The sequence below is a fragment of the Struthio camelus genome, chromosome 2 (genome assembly GCF_040807025.1).
Source record: "Struthio camelus isolate bStrCam1 chromosome 2, bStrCam1.hap1, whole genome shotgun sequence".
Classification (NCBI taxonomy): Eukaryota; Metazoa; Chordata; class Aves; order Struthioniformes; family Struthionidae; genus Struthio; species Struthio camelus.
The window spans coordinates 2,555,751-2,579,459 of NC_090943.1; the positions used below are offsets into that span (position 1 = coordinate 2,555,751).

Consider the following 23,709-nt stretch of genomic DNA (forward strand, 5'->3'; position numbering starts at 1 on the left):
AAAAAAAAAAAAAAAAAAAAAAAACTCTTTAGTAATATATCAGCCAGCTCCGCCCGTCATATTTTCACCACATAGGCTTTTTCCATATTAGTTTCTTATGACACACCATTAGTTGGCTGTGTTCACTTCCTCTGATACGTTTCTTTTTGGAGGTAGGGCTGGGAAGGCAGGAGGAGGAAGCTACTGGAGTTTGTTCACATGGGTTCGTTGTCTTTTTTTTCTTTTTTTTTTTTTCCCCTTAATACTGCCCACTTCCATTTTAGGCAAACTCTCTGTTGACCCAGCAGTTGTGACATATAGCCAGCAGTGCACGGTCCTACTCGGAAAGGAGTAACACTGGACCTCCACTCCTTTGGAAGGTTGGGCACTTTGGCATGGCTCTGCGGCTCTGTATGACAGCTTTTAATGCCAACAGGTGCAGACTGAGGCACCCAGGCCGAAAACTGGTGAGGGAAATAGGAATGGATCCTCTGTTTCATCTGTTGCTGCCTTGTATTTATTTTTCTTTTGTTCTTCTGGAAGTATGGATCTGGCAAGATTAAGACAGTTACCAAGAAGTTTAGAGCCTTCCCCGTCACATGGAAAGCTGTCATGGTCCACCTGAGAAGATCTTCATCTGGGGAATCAGGAAAACTAGCCTGTAGCTTCGGTGGACTTCTGTGACACCAGCTCATGTTCAGTTGTCCGGTTTCTATTTCAACTTGCAAAATTTCAGTTGCTTTTTGGGGGCAGCAGTTGAAGCTGTCTGCATGTGCTGTCAAGAACAGGAAAGCCTGAATGTTCTCACTGAGCTTGGAAACCATTGGTAGGTGGCTATTCATGCAGTGAATTTACATGTGCCGTTTTTGTTGTGTCCAGGACATGTGCACGGCTGAAGCAACTGCATCTCTGCTCCAAGCAGAAGAAACCTTCTCGGCCTGCCTGGCGCAGATAGATGCCCTCATCTTCAAGCCTTTGCTCCAGGCAGGTAAGTCAGAAAAGACCCCTTTTTTAATCTCTAATTCTTTACCTTGAGTCACCTCACTGGTGCACCTATGAATAGAAAATTATAATTGAAAACTAATGGCTGAGGACTTACTGGAGGTTGGTTCACAGGAGTAAGTGATATATAGAGTTGTTTCATTCAACACAGTGAGGTCTTGAGGCTGCATGTGACCTTTCATGCAAGCCTAGGACTATGGTTCCTGTTGTTTTTGGAGTTTAATCCAGATTCTGACCAGTGTAAGCAGAATCATATATTGAGGAAGATCTGAAGAGACAAAACTTCTCCCTTCAGTTGACCTGGCCTTGTTGAACATTTAATCCCTTCGCATACATCTGCTCTGAGGCTTGTTTCCCTTATGGTGTGTGGAAATAAGAAACGCATCTTGCACGTGTGACCCCTAAACTGTGCCCATTCTACCTCCCTGTTCCCCATCTGCTGTTGTGCCCATCTTGAAAAGTAAAACTTGTGAGAGCAAGTTTTGAGCTGGCAGTAAATCAGAGCGGCTCCACTGAAACAACAAATCTGTGTAAGTATTCATGAGCTCTTCTGGCCCAAAGTGGTGCAACTGATTAGGCCTGTAGGGTAGTTCCTACTCATGTCACTGCCTTTTTCTTTTAGCCTCCATCAAGGCTGGGACCTGCTGTTTAGGCCATGGGCAAAGCTTCTCAACGTTTTTCTCCAGTGCTCGTGCCTGAGCTGGGGCTTAGCCTCGCAGGCTGCCGTGACCGCATGCCCTACAAGAATGGAAAGGAGAGGGCCTTAGCGTGGGTAGCCCATACAATTAATTACAGGGACCCAACCCTAAATAGTCATCACCTCCTTCCTCCCAGGAATTATTTTCCCGTAAGAGTATATGTACTTCACCTTGACAAATTGGGCCGAGTACTAGATCCGGGCAGTGCCTTCCACAGGGTTTCTTGGCATTCAAGGTTTGCTGATGGGCTTTTTTTCCCCCCTCCATCTCTTCCTCAAAGAGCCTCACGACCAGAGAGGAAAGGACAACTTTAAACTCTTTCTGCTACTGAATGATCGATTTCAAGCTCTCTGGAACTTCACGGAGGAATGTTACCGGATACTCAAACAAAAATGCAGCACTTCTGAGTCATTCTGCATCCAAGACTTTTACACTGTCCGGAAAGGAGAGCTGTTCGTAAGACTCTACGTTCAGTAAGTACAGAAGCGTTTCAGAGTAACATAAGGGACCCAGTTTATCCACTGTTTCTACCAACCCTGGTAGACTGGTGCAAAACTGATGCATTTAATTTGTTCAGTACTGTTCATTAGCATTCAGTCATTAAGCAGGGAAGTGGTCGCATACAGCGCCTGGGATAAATGCTACAGACTCTAGGATCTGTGTAGACCACCTAATAGGTAGTCTTTTTCTATCTGTGACTGTGCTTTGGAAGACGTGTAAAAGGCAGAATTTTTTTCTTGCAAGTATTTTTTTAATGCATCTTAAAAAAAAAAAAGAACAAAAAAGGGAGGAGGAACAGGGCAACAATTTGTGACTGGGGAAGTTAGGAGAGCAAAGCTTGAGCTGTGGTCAGGAGCAGAAAGGCAGGTTCAAGGAGGTTTATAGGACTTACAGGAGTGAGGAGAAGATGTTACCAAATACAGTTCAAAAACCTGTTTTTACCATGCTTGTCCAGTTTTGGGAAAGGGTATGATAGTGATGGATATAGCATGGGGTGAAAAATATACTTCCCCATAGCTGATTCTGTCACTAATTAATTATGTGCTCCCTGTCTGCCTGCAACGCAAAGTAAAATGCTTGCCAAAATCACTGGAGCGTGCCTAACCTGTGTGTTGAGGTCCCAGCGTGGAAAAGGGTTTATGGGCACCTGAGGTGACATAGAGATCAGACAGTGCTCAGTCCTGCATTCATCACAAATGTGGTCAAGCCAGATGGGCCTGAACCATCTGCGCAGTTTGGCACTCGCAGAGGAATGGGAGGTGAGCAGACAGGGCGCCCTGGCTCCTGGAGCTTGCTGCTCATCTAGTCTTGGTTTTATTTTTTTTATGGGTGTGCATGTGAATGGAGGAGAAAGGAAGGAACAGTTTTATTTATTTATTTATTTATTTATTTGGACGATATCACCTCAAAAAGAGGTGAGCAAGAAACTTTGCCATTGTGTGAGTGGGATTTGGAGCAGCATGTGTTGTTCATCTTGAAATTGATTCAACGAATTTAAATATATTTTTTTTAAGGTAAACCAATTTAGGAGTTGGAAACTTGTGCTGAGATTTCAGTTGACACAAAAGAGCAGCTGATGTGGAGGAGATCGCTCTTCCCCTCTTGTTTTCAAATGGAAACCTGTTTTTGTTTAGTGTCATATAAAAAACAGAGCTGGTTCCTACCCACTTCTCCTGACTCACTCTGTGCAGTCCTGATCCTACTATGTTTCATGCTTATTGGAGTCATGGGAGCAAGCAAAGACCCTCTTTAGGGTTCTGAAAATCAGCAATAAATAGATGAGCTGGCTGGATGTAATAAACGATAATTAGTTTGGACAGAATACATGACTTTGGTGAAATCAGTACTGGAAGGAGGCATGATATTTGCTGACAAAATATGGCTTGATCTCCCTCTAGTGTGAGACAAAATACATTGACATGAAATACATTGACTAGAATTTATCATCAGTAATAGAGACTTGATACTTCTATTTCAAGCAGCAGAAATTCATGCATCCAATGCTGATATCTTAAGCTTAGCCTTTGTAGATTTGCTTTCCAGGGTGGTTGCACAAGATTACTTCTGCTTATGCTGAATGCCAGGAAGATTTAGACTTCCTGTAACGAAAGTAGTGCAAAAAGTCAACAAAGCAGTTAAACCAAGGAGCTGGCACGAGGAAGAGAAGTGGAGTGAGCCAAAGTGAGAGTGTACAGTAGCTACCTCTCTTTTTGCCTCCCTTGCAAAGGTTGAACTGGCCATGTTTTCAAAGGAGCTTGCTCCCACTGTTGCTTAAGCCTTGTAGTTACTTTGTGTCTCTAACTCTGTTTGTGCCTGTTCCTTTTTTTTTTCTTTTTTTTAACAGATATTTCGTCACTTTTGCAAACTATGTTGTAGTCCACGGCTTTGAACATGCCACAAAGAGCAAAAGGTCAGTGGGCGGAAGAATGCTTATTTAGCAGCTGACATGAACATAGTGATATTGTAGGCAGGAAAGTAATTTTTGAAGGAGCAAACATCAAGCTGATCGGGGAGTTTGGACCTGACAGAATGGAGTGATCTGCAGGGAAAACATGGGTTAAGACACTAAACTGAGTGAGCAGCACTGAGCACTGCCCCTGCAGTCATCTCTGTTTTGTAGGCCAGCTGCTGCTCCTCTGGGCCAGCGTCTCATGCGTTCTGCCAAGACCCTCGGCCCAGGTGTTGGAAGGTTTCCTCTGCAGTTCTTTCCTGCTCTTTCCAACCATGCACAACTTAGAGATTTTGAAGGGAGGAATCCAGTAAATTTAGGAACTTCAGGTAAGGAGTGAGGAAAAGTTGGGACCCTAGAAAGGTTTCTGTGAGAACCTGGCAGGAGGATCCGCATGGAAAAGCTGAAAATGGAAACTTTCATCTCTCCCCTCGCAGTCTTAAGCATGTTGTATGGAACGTGTGGCACAGCCTACATACACCCACAGAGCAAAACATGTGCAAGGGAGAGGAGTGGGGCTCTGGGGTGCGTGGCAGCTCTTGCAGAGCTAATCTTGTCCGGGAAGGGTTCCTGCAGTACAGAGCCATGACTACTTATTGATAACGTAGCTCTGGTTTCCCAAAAGATCAGAAACCCCAAAGTGAAGCCTTGCAGGCTTGCTCTTTAGAGAGGTAGACTTGACTTCTTGTGGGCACTGAGAGGATCCCTGAACCTATGGCCAGTGTACGTCCATGCAAACCTCTGTTAGCTGGTCGCTATTTAGGCTCGGGAGAGGGAGGGATACATCTATTACTGAAACCTAAGCTTGTGCTGGTGCCTTACTTTGTAATCAGTGATAGGCACATCTGGGATATGACTCACCCCATCCTACTGTAGATACCTAAAATAGGGCAGGTGAATTGTGCTATAAAATTGCCCATTTCTCTGCCTCGCCTGCAAGGGGAGCCTGGAGCGCCCAGCTTGGATGGAGATGCCTGAGGCCTAGGCTTGATCTGACCAAACGTATCTGCAGTGTCCATGTTTTGCTGTAGAGTAACTGAGCTCAGGATGGTTATGGATGGGGCAGTGCTGTACTTCTGCCTCGCTGCAGAGCCTAGCCGCTGCTGAAGCGTAGCGCGTACCTGAGCTACCCTCTTGCAAGTGCTCCAAAGCTTGGTGTGCACCTCTGGATTGAAAATAGTCCTGGACTGGAGACAAATTGGGATTTACTTAGCCATTTCCAGCTGAGTGCAGAAGTATCAACAGCTCCTTCCCTCCTTGAAGCTTTTCTGTAGGCTTGCTCAGAGAAAAACTAAAGCTGTGCTGTCAACTCTCTCTCCTGCTAACGGATGAATATGTATGCTCCTTACAGTTACTCCTTGTTAGCTTTGTTCCAAGTTTACTTGACACCATCCACTTAAACCTTAACACATTGATTCAAATTATGGTGTTTCGGTCCCTCTGAATAGGCTGACAGTTGTATGGAAATAGCTTTTCTGTTTGAGCAATTTCCACTGCTTGTTGCAGATGTGGTCAGAGTCTCACGGAAATAGCATCCGAAAGGATGAAAGCTAGACATGAGTAGATTTGGAGTCACTTGGATATCTGAGTCACTCTTTTGGTGTGCAAACGGTTGTGGAAGTCATGCTATATTCTATATATCTGTGGGTGTGATTCCTATTTGCAAAGGGTGCTGGGTCAGTAGCAAAATGCATGAAGTTCTTGTTTGCCTCATTGCCTTATTTCTTTGTATGTGGTGTGTAAAGATGTTTGCACAGCATTGTCCCCTGCTCTTTGAGGTCTTTCTATACCTTGTCTGGGAGGGAGGTAGCCTATCATGTTTGGAAAGCAGAGGTGTGGCAGTCTGCAGAAAGATTAGTTAGTGAAGCTTTGTCTTTATTTGCAATCTTGCAGTGAAGCCTGGAAGCATCATAAGACAGTGCTGAAACAATTCCTCACAGACTTCACCTCTGAGACCTCCACGTCACTGGCCTTATACGTTGTACTTCACAAGCCTATCCGGGATCACGTTGAGCAATATGTACTGCTCCTTACCAAGCTGAACGAGGCTCTTAAAGAGGTAGGAGGCTTTATATGATGTTGCTTGACTGGTTCACGTTAACATCTCACGCAGAGCTGTGGGGCTTTGTGATGATGAATGAAAAAGCTGCCCTCTTGCAAGTGCTCTAAAGCTTGGTGCACACCTGTGGATTGAAAATACTCCTGGGTTGGAAGCAAACTGGGATTTATGTGAATAAAACCATTTATGCCAATAAAATAAAATCAGCCACTGAGATGAGTGCAGATGTATTGGCAGCTCCTTCCGTCTCTGAGGATTCAGAGCTGCTGAAGTTTTTCTGCAGCTGTAGCCCAGAGAATGGAAGTCCTGCACAGCCACGCCTGAAGCATTTCTCAAGCCCTGCTTTCCTTTATCAGGGCCCTGAAAAGGACTTGGTTACCGGTGCTATCAAGGAATACATGAAGCTAGAATCTTTCATCAGCCAAGTCCTGGATGAAGCTTGTTTTACCAAAGCTTTATGGAAATCCCTGGGCTACAAATTCACGGTGAGTCAGAGATACAGGCAGTGGCTTGGTGGGGGGGGCTCCTCTGGAGGTCTTGCCCTTCTGTTTACTCAAGGGGAGACACTTAATATGGGTCAAGCATTCAGGGCTTGGTTTGGAAGCTGACAGTTGGAGCAGAGCAGTTTGGAAGCCTTGGACAAACCTTCAGGTCACCAGGTGCTTTAGCAGTTGAGCCTGGTGCCAGCATGCTCTGTATCACGAGTCGACCAGCCTCTGTGCGAACTGGTGGCTTGAGTTGCATGTCCTCTCTCAGATCCTGATGTTTCTCTTCGGGAATGCAAGAGCTACCTGTCTGCAATCTCTCCCTCTGTGGTTCCCTCTGTAGGACATGCTCTGTGTTCCTGAAAGGAGGCTGCTGGAAGATAGCAGAAATCTTCCCATCTCTACCAGCACGAATCGATCAGACCGAATTCTGCTCTTTGATGATGTCCTTGTGCTGATTCAGGTGAGTCTTGAATGTTTCAGGGTGTTTGGAAGGACAGCATAGATGAATGAGAGTAAAATTAATTGTTTAACACTGAAACTGCAGCAGAGCTTGTCTGCTTGCAAAAAAACCTGTCTCAGATCCTTGTACCTGTGTTTTCCACTGGAGAATAAGGGAAGAAAGCCCAGTGAAGTAGGAAAAGGGGAACACACAAAAAAGTTGTTCTCCCTCCTCCCCCCCCCCCCCAGTAAATGCATACAATCCAACCACCACAGGTACCTTTCTAATAACCCATGCCCACACCTGCATATGACTATTGATTTCCATCCTTCTGCATTCGAAAGGCCCTGATGGGTTAAAAATCTTACACTGTAAGACCTAGTGCGTAAGACTAAATCTGATGTTTCATGGTTGACTGTGCTGTAGTGGCGTGGGAGCTGCAGTTGATGATGCCAGTGTTCTTGGGGCTCTTTCAGGAATTTGAGGCCTGGGTGTGGAACAGACAGGGAGTGTTTATTGCTGTGGACAGCTAGAGAAGTAATATATGTTCAAAGCTGTTCTGCAGCATGTATTAACTAAGTCCCACTTGGCTTGCTCTGACTGACAGCACCTTAATGCTCTGGTGTTCTTGCTAGGAGCTAGTCACCCCAGGCTCCCTTTCAGTGAAAGGAGAGAAAAAGGTGCTTTCTGGGTGTGGTTCATCTGATCTGTTTTTAGATGCCTACGTTTAGGATGAGTTGAATCATGCCCTCAACCCTATTGACAAGAACAGGAGCCCAGGATAAATCCGCTCACGTGGATAAATCTGCACTGCAGTCATCTCTGTTCAGTCAACGGTTCCCACCCACCGTGTCTCGTCTGCTGCTATGACTGTTATTAAAGCTTGTGGAGGCATAACTGGACTGACACTGAGCTGGCTAGCTTGGGCTGTGGAAAGGGGACTGCCAAAGATGGCTGTAGAGCTGGGAATCTGAACCTCCCTTCTTACCCTGTTCCCCCAGATCTGGTAGATACATCAGTAATTAACTCATTGTGAGCTCCGTGGTGCTTGCTAGCACCTGAGCTTGTTCAACCACATCCTCGCAGACAGCAGCTCTGTAGTGTAGGCACCTAGTATTTAGACAGGGAATGCAGATGTAGTCTTAACTGTAGTCTTTACCTAATATTCCAACCATTTTAGTTTCTTCTGTTTGGTGTGCTGTTGCTTACAAGAGTGTTTCCTTAAATATTATATTTGTGGGCCACCTCATGGCAGTGGCACCTGGAATCCAGATCCGAGTCAGCTCATAGGAAAAACTAGGACTTGCTGGGTGCCAGGGATGATTCTGGTGGGTTGCTGTGTGATAAGGAAGAAATTCTTGTAGAGACAAGTGCCATCTGTTCCAACGCACCCTTTTAGAAGGTCTGTTACTACTAGTTGTAGTGATAAACTAAGAACTTCCTTCCCTCTCCTGCATTCCTTCAGTCTCTTCAATCTCTGAGCTCTGTCATCATGGCGTGAGACAGACATGTGGACCATGGAGGAGGGAATTTACAGTGCTGCCAGTCTTGCTCTGCTGTTCGGTGGATTGACAGGGTGAGGGCAAAGTGTGATATTTATGTCAATAAAAATAATATTTTTTTCTCTTTCTGGTTCTCCAGGGGAACAGCTTTCAGAGTTTTGATCTGAAGCTTGTGTGGGTGGACAAAAACTGCAGGGAGAAGTTGGCTCCAGGAGTGTAAGTAAAATACTTCCATTTGGAGGAAAAGGGTTCAGCTTGACTGTGGCACTGAGAGAATGATTGAAAACCTTGCCTCATCTCCTTTCTCTTCGTGGAGGGAATTGGTTCTGGAATATGGGTAATCGCTCTGCCTCTCAGATAGGATCGCAGCGGCTCAGACTCGCACTGCTTGTGTTTGCTGACATCTTGAAATCAGTCACTAATAAAATGCTTTTGGCTGCAGACCTAAGGAACAAAGCTGAGTTGATTAGTTGAGTAATTCTTCAGAAGGAAAAAAACTGGCTGCAAAAGTACCGTTAGCCTCTTCTGAACAGGGATGAGAAGCGCAGCAACTGCCTCTTGACCAAGAAATGTATTTTTTCATAGTCTCTCTGATGTCCTTTGCTTCACAGGTATGGCCTCCGCATTATTACACCAGAAGAAACATTCCTTCTCTCTGCCAGAGATCCTCAGGTGAAGGTTAGTTGTGGGCAAGGCTTTTCTGTTCCTCCTGCAATACCATATACTAAGCATTGATATAGGAGAGTGGCACAGACAGGCCAGCAGCCCCATGTTGGGTGCAAAAGCATTGGAAGCTGAAACCCCATTTAGGCATCAGGATTTTAGCTTCCTGGTCAGAAGACAGATTAGTGGCTCTGCATCTGCTTAATTTAAGACCTTTTCCTCTGTGATTTGCCAGAGGTGGCTTAGACAGTCAGTGGTAGAGGAGTGGCCCTGGAAGTTGTCTGCCTTGGGCATTAATGTGTGGTGCAGAGCCCCAGTGAGGTTCACAGCTGGCAACAGTGCAGCCACACCAGCATGGTCCTGGGTCAAGGGCAACTAGTGATTGTGGGAGTCAGGCTCAACTGACTTGGTAGCGTTAGTGCCTTGCTGCAGTGTCTAGTGTGCAGGACCCAAGCTAATACTTCCTACTGGTGCTGTAGACGGGCACCGATACGGCTAGCTGAACAGCCACAGAACAGGGGAGAGCCCAGCCTCTTGTTGCTTCTTCTGGATTATCTCCTCTTGGGACTTGTCTTGCTTTCTTCACTGGTTACTCTCTCACTCGTCCTCTGCCCCCAGGCCGTTTGGCGGTGGAAGCTGAACCAAGCCATCCGCCAGGCTCTGAACGGGAAGCGCGATTTCCCCTTGTGGGGCAAGACTGGTGAAGGCACCGAGCCTCTGTCCTGCCGCTGCTTCAGCTACGACTTCAAACTGGAGGGCAAGTTCAAGAGCGCGACCTATGAGGGCGAATGGCGCTGGGGAAAGCCACATGGCAAGTAAGGAGCCCCTTTTTCTCCCCCTTCCTGAGCGGGAACCCGCAAGCATATGGCCCTGCCGTTTCGGTACGGCTCTGCCTGGATCCAGCCAGGATACACGCAGGCTATGACCGGTTTCAAAAGTGCTTGTGAGCACGGGGTGCTCCATCCCGGGCTGAGGGCTTGGACTGCAGACTGTGGGCTGGCAATTGCTCTAGGTGTGCCAGCTTGTCTACTTCCTGCCTCACTTGTTTCCACAGGGAGCGAATCTGGTATCGAGGGCAAATGCAGGGTGCAATTGGGATACGTTTGCTTGTTTTTAGGGCTTGGTCAAAGTATGAGTCCTGGCATGTGAGCTATTGTATTGTATGCCTCTTGGTAGCAATACTGGCTTCTAGGGTCAATTTTAGAGGTTGTCCCTAAAAATGTGGTAATGATCACATCGAAGACGTTGCATTTGCTTGTGCCTGTAATTAGACTTGAGATAATGTTTAATATCAGGATCTTAGCCTGAGGCATAAAATCTAACCATCAGGATGACCAAAAAACCAAAAACCCTCAATAAACCAAAAACCCTTTGCTTGCTAGTGAGGGAATAGTTTTCTCCTGTTCTGTCAAAAACTATTTTAACATCCAAACTTTTATCAAATGAGGAATTGCAAATAAATGTGTAGATAAAACATTATATACAAGAGTTGCTCAAGTGCAGTTTTGGGAAGTATTAGAACTATTCACTAAATCCAACCCAAGTTTAAGAATGAATTCTGTCAAAAAGAAACAGCTTGTAAATTTAAGGATAAATAACCCCAACGAAGATCCCTTTGACACAGAATTGGGCATAGTTTCTGGTTTTGTGCAGAAGCCTGAAATACAGGTAACTTCCTCGGACAGCAGTGCAGGCTTATTCGGGAGTCTTATACTTCCTGAGTTTGGTGCAGTTTGTTTGCAGTTGCCATTGAAACACAAAAAGGATGTACAGCTTGGTTTGAAAGAGCCTTCTTAAAATATTCAGAGTATCCAGAATCAAAACCTTCATACTGAATCTTCTGTGGAAGAGCTTGTGCCTTACTTCACAGTAGCATCAAATAGGTGTTTGGGATAGGGCTTCTTCTGGGCAGGTGTCACCCCCACCTTCCCCAGCACCTATGTTCCCAGCAGGGGTCAGAAAACCACGGAGGTGGCAACTCTGCAGACGCAGGGACGGCACCTCTCCCTGCCCTTTGTCTCCTCCTGTCTTTGGTTTGGAGGAGTTCTGTGATGAAGAAATACCTTTGCTGCTTCAGATGGCAAACTTAGATTCAGTGTCTTGACTGAGGTATCCTAGGGAATTTGTGGCAGAACTCTGCGACTTCAAGCACATTTAATTGCTGGGCTTTTAATTGCTTAGTTACTGGGCTGTCCTTCTCGATGCTAAATTTGCTCTTGTATGTGACTTGCTACTAATACATGATTACAGGACAGCAAGGTTGGCCCTGATGGCTTGTCTACCTCTGAGGGAGGAGCTGGCATGGGAGGGCACATCAGCAGAAAGCTCCATGTCTTTTCCTCTACCCCTCCTTTCTTCTGTCAGCAGTGATGTGAATCGTGGCTCTCCATCAACTGCTTCTGCATTCTTCATCCTTCCGTCTCACTACTCCTGATGCCTTGAAGTGGAGGAAGTAGATCAGGCTTGCTGACTAGTAGCTTAAATCTTCTCCATGGCTGGAGCAGGCATTCTCTCTGGCTTGTCTCCTTTGCTTTGCGTTCGTAATAGCAGAGCAAATTAAGATGTGTTAAGTCCACTCAAATGGATCCAACCACTTCCCAGTATCTTAATAACAGCAACAACAACAACAAGAAGAACAATCTCTTGGCCTTCTATCTGTCTCATGTGGGTGTTTAAAAGCAACAACCTTGGTGAAAGTCATGCCATTGTGTCACAGTTTTGGTACCGCACTGTCTAGCGTTGTTTGTAGGTGGGGAGTGTGTGGGGAGCAGCCTGCATCTGTGCTGATGCAAGAGTTGAAGCAGCAGGTGGGTACAGGTGGAATGGGAGACAGGGAGGAAGGAAGAACCTGTTCACAAGTGGGCATGGCCGTGCAATAGTTTGACCATCACATTGACCATTCCAGTTTCATCGTTGCATCATTTCCTTGCATAATTATGTCTACAACCCACATGCAAAATAGATGGAAAGATATGAACTCTTTAGGCTAGTGGATGTCTCTTCTGTTTTCAGAAAGGCTGTCACAAGAAAATTCTGGGCCGTGCTGTCATTAAGTTGTCTGTGGGGATGTGCAGTGTTGAAACTTTGGCTGGCTTAATCACACACTGTGCTGTAACTACAAAACGATCACGTTCATTGTTCTAAATGAATGATCCAGCAACACTGCAAAATGCTTTTGAGAACCAGGAATTTGGAAGAAGATTCTACCAGCTCATTCCAGATCCCGAAAATCTGGTAGTATTGAATCCTTACAGTGCAATCCAGGGTCCCAGTGGTGCCTGGAGAACTTCTGTCTTTGTCCCCTGAGGAGATGTTTTCATGTTAGCAGTCCCTGGGTTGCGCCTTTATGCGTGTCTCCTGATATCTTCTGTTGAAACTGCAAATGTTGCCCGTAGTTTCCCTTGTGTAATGCTTGCTCCTAATTGCAGAGGGACATTGAAGTGGCGTGATGGACGGAACCATGTTGGAGATTTCAAAGAGGGATTGGAGCATGGGTAAGCCTTAAAAATAGGGTGTTTCTTGCTTTCAAAGCACAAGAATGAATGGCTCCTACTAGAGGTACAGTGACACTGGTATTTTATAGGGGGATTCTTCTGGTGTGGAATTCATCTCACTTAAATGTAGCTGCTTGTAGCTCAGCTAGTTTGTTCCTTTGCAGTCACTGGAGAGAACTACTCACTGTTACCTGCTTTAGGCTCAGTAAGGCCTAGGGTGACTGGATTGCTAGTGACTACAGTAGAGGGAGCAGACTCAGATGATCGTTTCAGGTGGAGACATCTCCATTTTGTCAGATGAATCTCATCCCTAATCTCTATATAGGTGAATTAATTCCTATGAAATACCTTGGAAAAGTTTGGTTTTTTTTTGTTGTTGTTTTTAGATAACTTTAAAGACTCCTTTTAAATGATCAATTGCTTTGGTGGTCTAATTCAGCCCCTAAACTAGGGAAGGAGGAGAAAGGGGGGGGGGGGAAATTCACTGCAAATAGCCCTGTAGAAAGGAGCAATGAGAAACTGTGTCCGCAGCTTGCGAGGAGATGAGCTAGAAAAACCTCTTCCTCGGAGCAAGTCAGTTAACGCCTGGGAATAATCTCAGAGGTAGTGCTGACCCCAGACACGTAAATCTGGGAATGCGGCACGTCCTTACTTTTTAAACTTCATCAAATACAACTGAGTTGCCTTTCTCCTATGCTGATCTCTGTGCTGATGTCTGCCGCGTGCACGCTGTAGGTTTGGAATATGCCTTGTCCCACGTCGATCTGAAGACCGGTATGACTGCTACAAGTGCCACTGGTATGAGGGCAAGATGAGAGGCTATGGAATCTGTGAGTAAGTAAAGCGCAAAGATGGACTCAGGGAAGGGAGGTTTCGTGTGCTTAAAGAGTGAAATGGTCCCACCTCACTGAGGCAGGCCCGATTACAGTATAAAGCACAGGGTAATCCAGAAGCTAATACTCTGCTTTAGCTTTTGGCCTTTTCTGTTTTAGTTTTGGAGATGGGCAGCATGGCTTTGTCAGCAGCCATGAGTCTCTTCAGCACTGGAGTAGTAAGACCTTCTCTAAAAGCTGTAACCGTTGTAGCTGCCTGACACAGCAACCTCTAATCCCTCTAGGTGAGGATGTCATTTTGCATTCGTGCTTGTAGTTGTAGAGCAGAATGCGCATCGTACGCTTTCAGGCTGGACAGACTTAGTGGAGGACACAGCTCTCTGCCCCTTGGCTGGCCATGCTGTTTGAATTAAACCTTGTACAGAGTAGCTTCCCTAATGGTAGAAGAGCTGCTTATTGTAGGAGTCATAACTCATCCTGAACTGAAGTGGGCTGCTTCCCCCAACTTACTTGGATTTTCTTTTTTTGTTCACTCAAATTCTGAGCTTAAACTTAGAGCTTAACTTAAGACATGCAGTTCAAGGTTTTCTTATTTACTCATCGAAATGCTCCCGGAAGAAAGAATCATATGCACCCTTGTGTCTCAAAGCACTGTTCGGAATCGGATGGAGCCCAATCTGTAAAAACTATATTGTGGGATTATGGTGCTGTCTCAGCCTTAGCGTCTTTCTCCCTTCTGTTTACAAGGTCAGAAACTGCAGCTGAGGCCTGTTCAGCAGGTTGTAGACATAAACCAGTTTCATCTGTAGCCTGTGGGGCTAGCTGGACAGAGCCAGCTCACTTTGTTTATGCAACAGCGAATACGACCTCATCTCATCTCTGATTAGCTCTCATGTGGCTTGGAGTCAAATGTGTTGGCAAACGCAAAGACTCATCTGCCCATCATTACTGCACATACCTCTGCTTTTGCTGAGCCAACTGTGGCAAAGGAGCACGCACAAGCCGGTTCCTTATTGTGGGGATAGGCCGTTGTCCTTCCTACAGCTTGCATGTTGTGCTCTATAGTTATGAATCAAACACAGGGAACATTGAGCAGTGCTTTGTATATGTTAATTGCTTATAACCAATGCCATGTGTAGCTGTTGGGGTAGAGGGTACTTAATCACATGATGGTCTAAGCCAGGAGAGCAAATGTTAACAGACCAAGAGAAGGACCAAAGGAATGCCCTTTAAATGCTCTTTGTAAAGTGTAAATGTTCGTGTATTGTTCAAAGTATAGATACTATGACTGTGAGTGCTGTACAATCTGTTTATATTTCAAGAATGCTGGTAGTGTCAGGAGCCATAAGAATATAAATAGAGGAGGTAAGAGGAACTGAAGTGTATTGCACTTGTGCTAGTGTCTCGGATGTCAAATGTGAGAGTGGTTGATAATTATCCATGGCAGCTTTGCTTAGCATAAGCTCTTCCTCTGTTCAAGAGGTCTAGGGTCAGCGTGGACAGAGCTCTGAGGAGCTCTTCCCAGGTGGATGATCCCAGGAGAAGGGGTGGCTGGTGGGTGTAGGAAAGGTGAAGGCAGATCTGGCTTCCCGCTTGATCTGCTCTACTCCCCCTCTGGATAAAACAACAGTCATCGAGTCCTGGCTGGCAAGAGGCCAAGATTGAGTTACCTCTCCCAAGGTAATTGTGAGCTTTAATTATGGGGCTCTTCAGGCTTCTCCTAAGTGATATGTCCTCAGATAAGGTTGAAAGCTACTTGTGGAGTGGCCAGCTCTAGTGGTGCACGTTCCTAGTAGTGAAAGACTACAGGCTCCAGAGCTATCAGTCGAATACCTGTAATATTTAACAGACAGATGAACCCAATCTAATCAGCTTCCTCCTCTAATAGTAGCTGTCCAAAAGGCACAATCTTAAATTATATCTATCTCTCTGCAGGTATGGGAACGAGATGGTCTACAAAGGCTACTTCAAAGACAACATGCGTCAAGGGTTTGGGATACTGGAGAACTTCTCAGCTGATCATCCATTTAAATACACAGGACAGTGGGAAAATGACAAGAAGAATGGATATGGAGTCTGGGACGACAAAGATAGGTAAAGGGGATGGGGGTCAAAACTAGTTTTAGGTGCCTGACAGTTCTGTCCCTCTATTTGGAGTGGAAAGCTTCATGTTTTAGTGGGGAGGATTTGGGTGTGGCAGGGAGGAAACATTCAGACTCTGTTGTAGGGCTTGAAATCTTAGGGGAGCGTTGCATTAATTGGGTTTGTGCAGTAAATACTACATGGAGCATTATATTGACTAAGGCTGGCCTCAGAAGGCGATACATAAAATTGACTAAGATGTGGTGAAGCAGGGCAAAAACTTGATTCCTTTTCGATTGCGTTCCAGGGGGGAGAGGTACATAGGGACGTGGCACGATGATCACAAACACGGACAAGGCATTGTGGTAACCCAGTCAGGGATCTGCTATCAAAGGACATTTCATGCTGGTAAAATGGTGGTGAGTACCCATTTTCAGTGGACTCTCTGTATCAGTGGGACATGGAATTCCCCATCAAGGGCAAGATTCAGCTGAAAAACAGAAAACAAGATTTAGGCATTGATGTCTTAGCACAAGAACATTTTTTGAAGAACAAGGCCTAGATTAAATCATATGCTGCTTAACACCTTCTTGAGCTTTCTATGCAGATAGGAAGTGGACATAACTGTCACTTTTCCTTGCTTTTGCTGAGACACCTTATAGATTTGGTTGTTTGACTGACCATCAGGTTGCTATTGTAGAGTGGAACTCCTGTGAGATGCTGTGCAGGTATATATGGTACTGCATCTGCCTTAGAGATTGCTAAGCCCACTCTGGCAAGGTAAAGACTTACCTGTATGAAGTCTGCTGTCCGGTTCATTGAAAGGTGATATGCTGATGTGAAAAGAAAAAGGGATTGGCATAGTTAGAGCTGGCTGGGGAATGAAAGGATTTATTATCGTAAAAAACACGTGCTTAAAGAAACAAACAACCCCCTCCTCCCACACAAAATTAAGACAAAATATTTAGCATGGAAACTTTGTCGGAAGGGCTTTCCATAAAAATTCCATCTGTGGAGGACCAAAATAAAGCTCTCTTTTGGCTTGCCAGCTGCTGACGGCTCCTTTAACTTCATAAGGCTTCCAGGTGGGGAGCAGTCGCTTCAGTTTTCCTAGTGGAAAATTGGTATGGCCAAGATGCTTTCCTCGGAAACCTTTTGTTTGTGCCAGAAAGAGCACTTTCCATCAAGAAAACCATTCCAGCGGAAAATGTGTTACAGCTCTAAAAGTAACTGCATTTTCTGGCTGGTATAGTTGCACCTAAACCTTCAGGCCTGAACCTTGGGCCAAAGCTTCAGGAACAAGAAGAATCTTCCCCATCGGTATAAAGTATCCTGTATCTGTTCTTCATCCTGGTGCTCCTTCTCTGAAATGCAGGCTACTGTAAGCAGCCATGGGAGGTATACCGGAGGTAATGGAACGAGTCATTTTGTGAGTGCTTCGGAGCAGCACATTAAAGCCACGTTGACGGCACAAAAAGAGGCAAAGCTAATTCTGCGTGGCAGCTGGCTTCCTCTTTTTTCTCTTAATCATCTTGCAAAGAATGACACAATTGGCTACAGTCACCAAAAGGTCATAGGATTGGGAAGGCCACTAGTTTGATCCCTGTGGTAATTCGTAGTGACTACTGTTTGAGCAGGAACTTGCATTTAGTTCCTTGTTCTAAGGAAATAAACCTAGTAATACTCTTCTTTAAAACTGCCTGATTACTCAGTGCTACTTCTCTATGCACTGATGCCTAATCAGTTATCTCTAGAGCACCTCCTTGCCTTTCTCTTGAGCATTGCCAAGGATATGTTTAGCTTTCAAAAGGTTTTTCAAAATCTATACCTTGTAAACAGCCCCAGTGGCTGTTTCTAGATGAGCCAGGGTAGGTAGGAAGTCCGTTCACTACTTGTTCTTTCAAACGAAGGGTTCTGGGATTCTGCTCTTGGAGGACGACTCTGTTTATGAAGGAAACTTCATGGAAGATCTAACATTTGTTGGAAAGGTGAGTGCTTCTTTTCATCTCAACCTTTTACTTTATAGTATATTACTACTATATAGTAGTAATACTATAGTATTACTAGCTTTCCAGAAGGCTGAGGGATTCTTCTTTGAACTTCATGTCCTCCCTCTCCAATTCTCCCTGACTTCCCAGAAAAGAATATTTTCTTGTGTTTTTTTTTTTTTTTGTGTTATCTGTCACCTTCAGGAAGGCTGCAGCTGAGAGATTTCAAGTAGCAGGGAACTGAGAGCTTTGGGCATTGTTTTGTTTTTTTTATTTAAGAGTTTAGTTTTTTTGTGGTGGTTGTGGTGGATTTTTTTTTTTTTGGGCAGCACTTTGCAGCTGTAATTTGGGATGTTTTAGTATTTGTAAAACAAATTTTATAGCTTTTGTACTGGTTGGGAGCACAGGAAACAATACATAAAGTAAATGGAATTGCAGTACCTGCGCTATGCTAACGTGACTGACATGTTAACAGAGCTGAATTATCCTGAAGGCTTAATTTTGCCATCTGGCCATTGCACTGACACGTTGAACAAGTTGCAGTTATCTTTAACAGAAATATTTGGTCAAAGTGTTCATAAAGTGCCCCGTTGCAGGGAAAACTAGTCCTCCAGCTTGTTACAGAAATCCATGGCAAGTCTGACAGGAAGCGTGTGGTTAAATCAAACTGAGCTGATGTCAAAATAGATACTTGATGATGGGTAAGGATTGCAAATAATGCAAATGAGCGCTGGTCGCTTAGTGACTTGTCATGGGAGGAAGAGTTTGTCGTAATTTTCAGCTGGAAGACTTGGGGTACGTTTTGCAGAGACCGGTTGAAATGCTTAGATACAGTTTCCTCCAAAATTAATGTTTAGTTTGAGTGGTTAGTTTAGAAAAAATCTGTTCTTTATCTAAAGCAGTAGTGCCTCCTGCTATTAGCAATACGGATTTCAGGCTCATATTCCAAGCCAGACTGGTTGCAATATTGTTTGGCTTGAGCAGTTATTTAATTAAAACTTTTTAAGTTTGAATCAAGCTACTGCATATCTTCTCCCATATTTAGCCAAGAGAATTTAAGGTTATTCTTGGTAGCAGCAAGCACTTGAAAGCTTTTAGGGTGAATATCAAATATTTCCCTGTACCTGTGAGGCCAAACTTGCTTGTGGTTTTAACCAGCAGAGGAAAAACACAAGAGAAAGTGAAGTTTCATATGTTCACTCCAGGTTAGAAATAACTACCCCCAAATTTAAGCCAGAGATTTTTGTAACGCAAAAAGGATGTTGAATACTTGTTGGAAAGCATAATGTAAGATCCCTCATCTTTATTTCTGGGTACTGTGTGTATAGCTTTTCCCCCTCCAGAATCCTATATGCGACGTTTAATAGCCAGGATTTTGACCCGTTGCCTCCAGTGATTCCTACCTTAATGACACTATTGCGTTGGATGCTGAAAATGTACAGCTTGGTGCTGGAAGTTGTTCTTAGTCGCTATTTCAGGAGTTGGCTCTGTGAAAAGAGCTTGAAATCTCAGGCCAGCTTGTTTCCTCTTGCTAATGAGATCTTGGCAAAATAACCCTTTATTTCTCCGTTGCAGGGAAAGCTGTCGTTTGCCAACGGCTTCGTTCTGGAGGGAACCTTTACTAACAAATCGGGCCAAGGCCTTCAGACTCAAGGCATCCTGAATACATCAAATGAGCAGCTGGATGACAGGATAACTAAAGCGTGAGCAATGGCAGCTGACTACTTGGGTTTTGGCTTGTGTTTTGTCAGTACCTAGAAGAGACTTGGATCAGTCCCTACAGGGATCAAAGCAGTCCTTGTCTGAAGGAGCTGATCTAAAGTACTAGTATCCAGCAGCAGAAGAGGAAAGGAGAGCATAGTTTATCATTTAAACTGTGCATCACATAGACTCCTGTCCTCAGGGCTGAACCCTGCAAAGGGATGCTCTGGTCTTCAGGCTGGAGGGCCTGCCTACAGCCAGTGTCTCCCAAATGAGGGAGTTGAGGGAGTTGTGGTGGGAAGGAGAGGGGGTCTCGCAACTGGGTCTATGCTGCATTGATATAGCCCATCAGGAGTGCGGGTAGCTCTCTGCCCTGAGGCAGGAATTCCTCTGCTGGGTGGATTCCCGTAGTAGCACTGAGGAATGTGTCCTCCCTGGTAAACCTGTGAAATAAGGCAGAAGCAGAGCAGCTACTTGTCTTCTGAGGTTCCTTTTGGGCAGCCTGGTTCAATTTCCTCTTTCCTCCTCAAAGTATTTCCCGTCCAGCAGAGGTTCTACTTTGCAGAAACAACTCCTGTTTCCTTTGCTTTTCAGACAGCAGTAGCTACTGGTGGTGGTTGCTCAACTGTCGTCTTGCTGTCAGTCTCTTCTGTAGGCTTTTAGCTGGAATAAATAGTCTCTTTCTGTAGAAAAATCTGTAAGGGGAGCAAGAAAACCTGTGATCAATTCATCAGCAAAGCTTCAGATTGTCGATGTTCCATGCACAAAGAGTTAGGTTCTCTGGGCCCAAAGTACCTTGTTGCCAGGATAATAGGCTTGAGTTGATTTCTGCTGACCTACCAGTTAGGCACTGCTAAATTTCTCTGCTCCCATGGTTCTTGTATTGATATCTGGTTCTGGAGAACCTTTCCTATCTGAAGGTGAAGTCTGAGAAAATGGAGGAGGGAGGTAGGAGAGTCTAATGTCATGTTGTGCAGTCAGCTGGGCCTTAAGCAGTTCCCAGTGGAGAAGAGATGGAAGGGAATCTATGACCAGTTCCTGGAGTTCATCCATTCTGGCTGCAAAGAAGAAATGGAGGAGTCCTTCATGGGGTTCCACATACAAACGAGCAAGGAGCTGCGTACTCAGGAGTACCTCTTCTGCCAAAGGTGATTATTGCACACTCTTGTTGGAACAGAGGAGCCCGTTTGGGCAGAGAGGATGGTGGTATACATTTGAGTCTGCCTTGCATTCCTCAGGTCGTGAACTCATGCATCCTCCTCCATGGTATTCCTACCCATGAGACAGTATCACTTTCTTGGAGGAGGATGAATTTTTAAGCCTAAATTTAAGTTTGGGCTGTTGAGGCTAATTATTACATGTGAAAGTCTAGATGGGATTCACCCGATTAAATGTAGTCATCGGCATGTCCGCCGGGCTCCTTTTGTTTGTTTGCTGATGCCATCAGTGGATGCAGGCCAAACTTCTCTCTCCTTAAGAAAATATCTAAAATAGATAAGATGAGCGTGCTCAGGATGCAGCTGAGACTGGTTTTAAGGGGAGCTAAAGGTGATGAATTTAGGCAATGACAGCTGTTGTAGTTGGCTGAGGCCTTTCTATTTAAAAAGGTGGTGTTTTTCAGGAGAACAGAGTAGAACTCCTTTATTCTAATAGTCTTATTCCCCTTTGGTATCCACATGCAATACCAATTGGGAACTATCCCAGTGCTTTACTGCTTGATTTTTTTTATTTTTTTTTTTAAGTCATCTTAACCGTTTATAACCCATAAACGAGGCTTCACTCTAAATGAAGCTAACCCACCCTAGTCATGACAAGAAAGGCTTTATTGGAACTCTGTCTGAATGAGGGTGGTAGAATAACTACGTATGGTGGGCCTTAGAAAGAAAGGTCTGAGATACATAGAGACAACTCCTTTCTCATCCTGTCTTTTCAGGGGGACTGAGGATGTGTCCTGGAAGATAGAAGATATTCTTGAAGAGCTAGTTCAGCAACAGGAGCTGAAGTCACTGCACTGCTATTTAGAGAAGGTAAGGTTTAAAAATCCCAATGATCCACACCTGCCCACCAGACAGGGACATAGACCCTGTTGCTTGCTGTTAGTTGCTGATAGCACATACAAAACAGCCAGTGACTTTGAGTCTTGTCTCTAAATTATGTGTGAATGTCCATGCCTATGAAGAAGTGAGGTTATCTTGCATGCTTTTTTGGAAACTCATTTTGTGTCCAGCTATACAGGCCAGGAAATGATGATAAAGCTTCAGTCTTGGTTCTCTGCGTGCCAGGGATTAACCAGCTGCTGGAAATGATTAACAAACTTCCATGCAGTCTTGGTGGCTGCTTTTCACTCAGCCAGTTACTCCCTGAAGCACCCTTTGCTCTCTCTTGGATATCACAGCAAGCTTCACGTAATACAGCAGTTTCTACTGAGCATGTTTCTGCCAGATAACGAGAAGAGGACGGGTTTCTGGCATCAGAAACAGACCAAGATTCTAGCTGTTTATCTCTAGGCTTGTCTTCCTTTGCTGACAATAGATGACTGGGTTGCCTTTGAATGTTTTCCTCTGCCAATGGCAAGGGCTGACTTGCAAAACTTCGTTTTCCTCCTCTGTCGTGCAGGCACTGAAGTCTTCTCTGCACCCACTGGGAAAGCTGCTGAAGGCCTTGATGATAGCTTTTCAGGCAACATATTCTGGGATTGGGGCCAACAGACACTTGCTGACTCTGGCACAGGAGGAAGTCAAGTACTACGCAAAGAAAATATGGGAGTTTTACCAGTAAGTCAAACACATTCAGTACTTGCAAGAGATATGAGCCTAGAGGGCTTGTGAAGTAGACTGTTGAGATCATTTCTTAAGGACGGCTTTATTTCACATCCTATTTCTTCAGAGACTTGCTGCAGAAATGTCCGAAATAAAGATGTATTTGCAATAACTAAGCTCATTTGGAGTGTGAGTATGGGTGCGGAGAAGGAGGCCTTTGCACCGTGCTGCACTGTGCTCTATGGGTACAGTCCAGGCTCTCTCCAAAGCCAGTGAAAGGAATATGCTGTATGCGTACATTTGAAAGCCTGCTTCATGCCTCCAGACCTTTCAGGTGTGGTGTGAGGAGGGAAAGGCACCTTACTCTGCTGTGGGGCTTGCTAAGTTTCTTAGGCTTGTACTTCAGCACCAAAGAAAGCAACTGCCCCTCTATTTTAAGACTAAACAGCCTTGACTTGGAAGTATCAAGGCAACTCCGAGCTAGCTTCTTTTTAGAGCAGAGACTTGTTTAAATAGGGCAATTCTAAACATCCTCTAATGTTCATGGATGGATTAGAGAATTGATTGGTGTTACAGATCCTGAAACCTTTGCCTGGGAATACTAGGGGCCAGTGCTCAATGAGACTGCAGGTATGATCGCCAGAGCGACCACTCTTCCCTTTAGAAACTAGAGATTCTTCAAAACACTCAAGCATCTCCTGGCAGCCTCTACTGGTGACAGAATACCCTCAAATAGTAAAACATGGCCTTTGGAGTAAGAGACCATGTATAAGGCTCTATTTAATCTGAGGCTTCGATGTAGAAGAAAATAGGATGCCTACAATACACGGTACTCTTTCAGATTCCTGAAGAGACCTAAGCAGCACTCCAAGGACTACAAAGAGCAGTGGTGATATCCTACTTGGTGCTGAGGCAACTGAGCTCCTCATTTGCAAATACCAAATTACCCTTAATAATAACTAAATAAAACAAAAAAGGGAACTAAACCTTGGTTCTGCTTGTCTTCTAGGGGTTTACTCCATCTGGCGCTGGAACAGAAAGGCCAACTGCCCACAAAGAGTGTAGATGGAGAGACAAGGTAGGTATCACCACTGGCTGTTTAATTTTAAGCTGCTTGGACCTATAGGGTGCTTCTAAAATACATTCAGTGCTGAACTGATCATGTTTGTCAGGAGCCATCCTATGTGACTCAGGTTTATTGCCCACACTGTTCTCTAAGAGTGCATAGCTGTCAGTATGCTTTTCATGCTTCTCTGATGGAAGAACGAGAGCAACTTTTTTCTGATTGTGTTCTGTAGTAGAATAAAAGGTGTAGAGAGTCAGAGGTGTGTGGGACACAGCCTTGCAAGCTAACCCACACCAGCAAGTGTGGAGTAGCGTGGCGGTGTGCGAGACGGCAGTCCCAGCGCTACTACATGCTTCACTTTAGCTGTAGGAACTTGGTCAATGCTGAGATGGAGACTTCCATATCAACACTGAAATGGCAGGCCTGAAAATAGGGACCACAGTGCAGAAAATGTGGCAGAAGAAACAGAATACATGAGGTTGGTATGCTAGAATAGGAAGGCAGAGG

General features: G+C 44.9%; 1 protein-coding gene across 16 annotated transcripts in view; it reads left to right on the forward strand.

Moving 5' to 3' along the window:
- ALS2CL (ALS2 C-terminal like) overlaps nucleotides 1–23,709 on the forward strand; it is a 78,445-nt gene that overhangs the window by 48,411 nt on the left and 6,325 nt on the right. For 9 of the 16 annotated variants that reach the window (XM_009684159.2, XM_009684152.2, XM_068934059.1 and 6 more), the window contains 19 exons: nucleotides 859–967; nucleotides 1,960–2,152; nucleotides 4,024–4,089; nucleotides 6,022–6,187; nucleotides 6,544–6,672; nucleotides 7,016–7,135; nucleotides 8,756–8,832; nucleotides 9,228–9,294; nucleotides 9,898–10,094; nucleotides 12,708–12,773; nucleotides 13,509–13,607; nucleotides 15,542–15,700; nucleotides 15,996–16,107; nucleotides 17,599–17,676; nucleotides 19,252–19,379; nucleotides 20,355–20,525; nucleotides 21,311–21,404; nucleotides 21,994–22,151; nucleotides 23,146–23,214. In XM_009684159.2, coding sequence (XP_009682454.1) covers nucleotides 862–967; nucleotides 1,960–2,152; nucleotides 4,024–4,089; nucleotides 6,022–6,187; nucleotides 6,544–6,672; nucleotides 7,016–7,135; nucleotides 8,756–8,832; nucleotides 9,228–9,294; nucleotides 9,898–10,094; nucleotides 12,708–12,773; nucleotides 13,509–13,607; nucleotides 15,542–15,700; nucleotides 15,996–16,107; nucleotides 17,599–17,676; nucleotides 19,252–19,379; nucleotides 20,355–20,525; nucleotides 21,311–21,404; nucleotides 21,994–22,151; nucleotides 23,146–23,214 — 2,255 coding nt within the window. In that variant the 5' untranslated portion in view covers nucleotides 859–861. Of the gene's footprint in view, nucleotides 1–134; nucleotides 203–272; nucleotides 447–858; nucleotides 968–1,959; nucleotides 2,153–4,023; nucleotides 4,090–6,021; nucleotides 6,188–6,543; nucleotides 6,673–7,015; nucleotides 7,136–8,755; nucleotides 8,833–9,227; nucleotides 9,295–9,897; nucleotides 10,095–12,707; nucleotides 12,774–13,508; nucleotides 13,608–15,541; nucleotides 15,701–15,995; nucleotides 16,108–17,598; nucleotides 17,677–19,251; nucleotides 19,380–20,354; nucleotides 20,526–21,310; nucleotides 21,405–21,993; nucleotides 22,152–23,145; nucleotides 23,215–23,709 lie in introns of those variants that run through there. The other 7 variants (XM_068934062.1, XM_009684151.2, XM_068934060.1 and 4 more) reach the window with 7 other exon arrangements.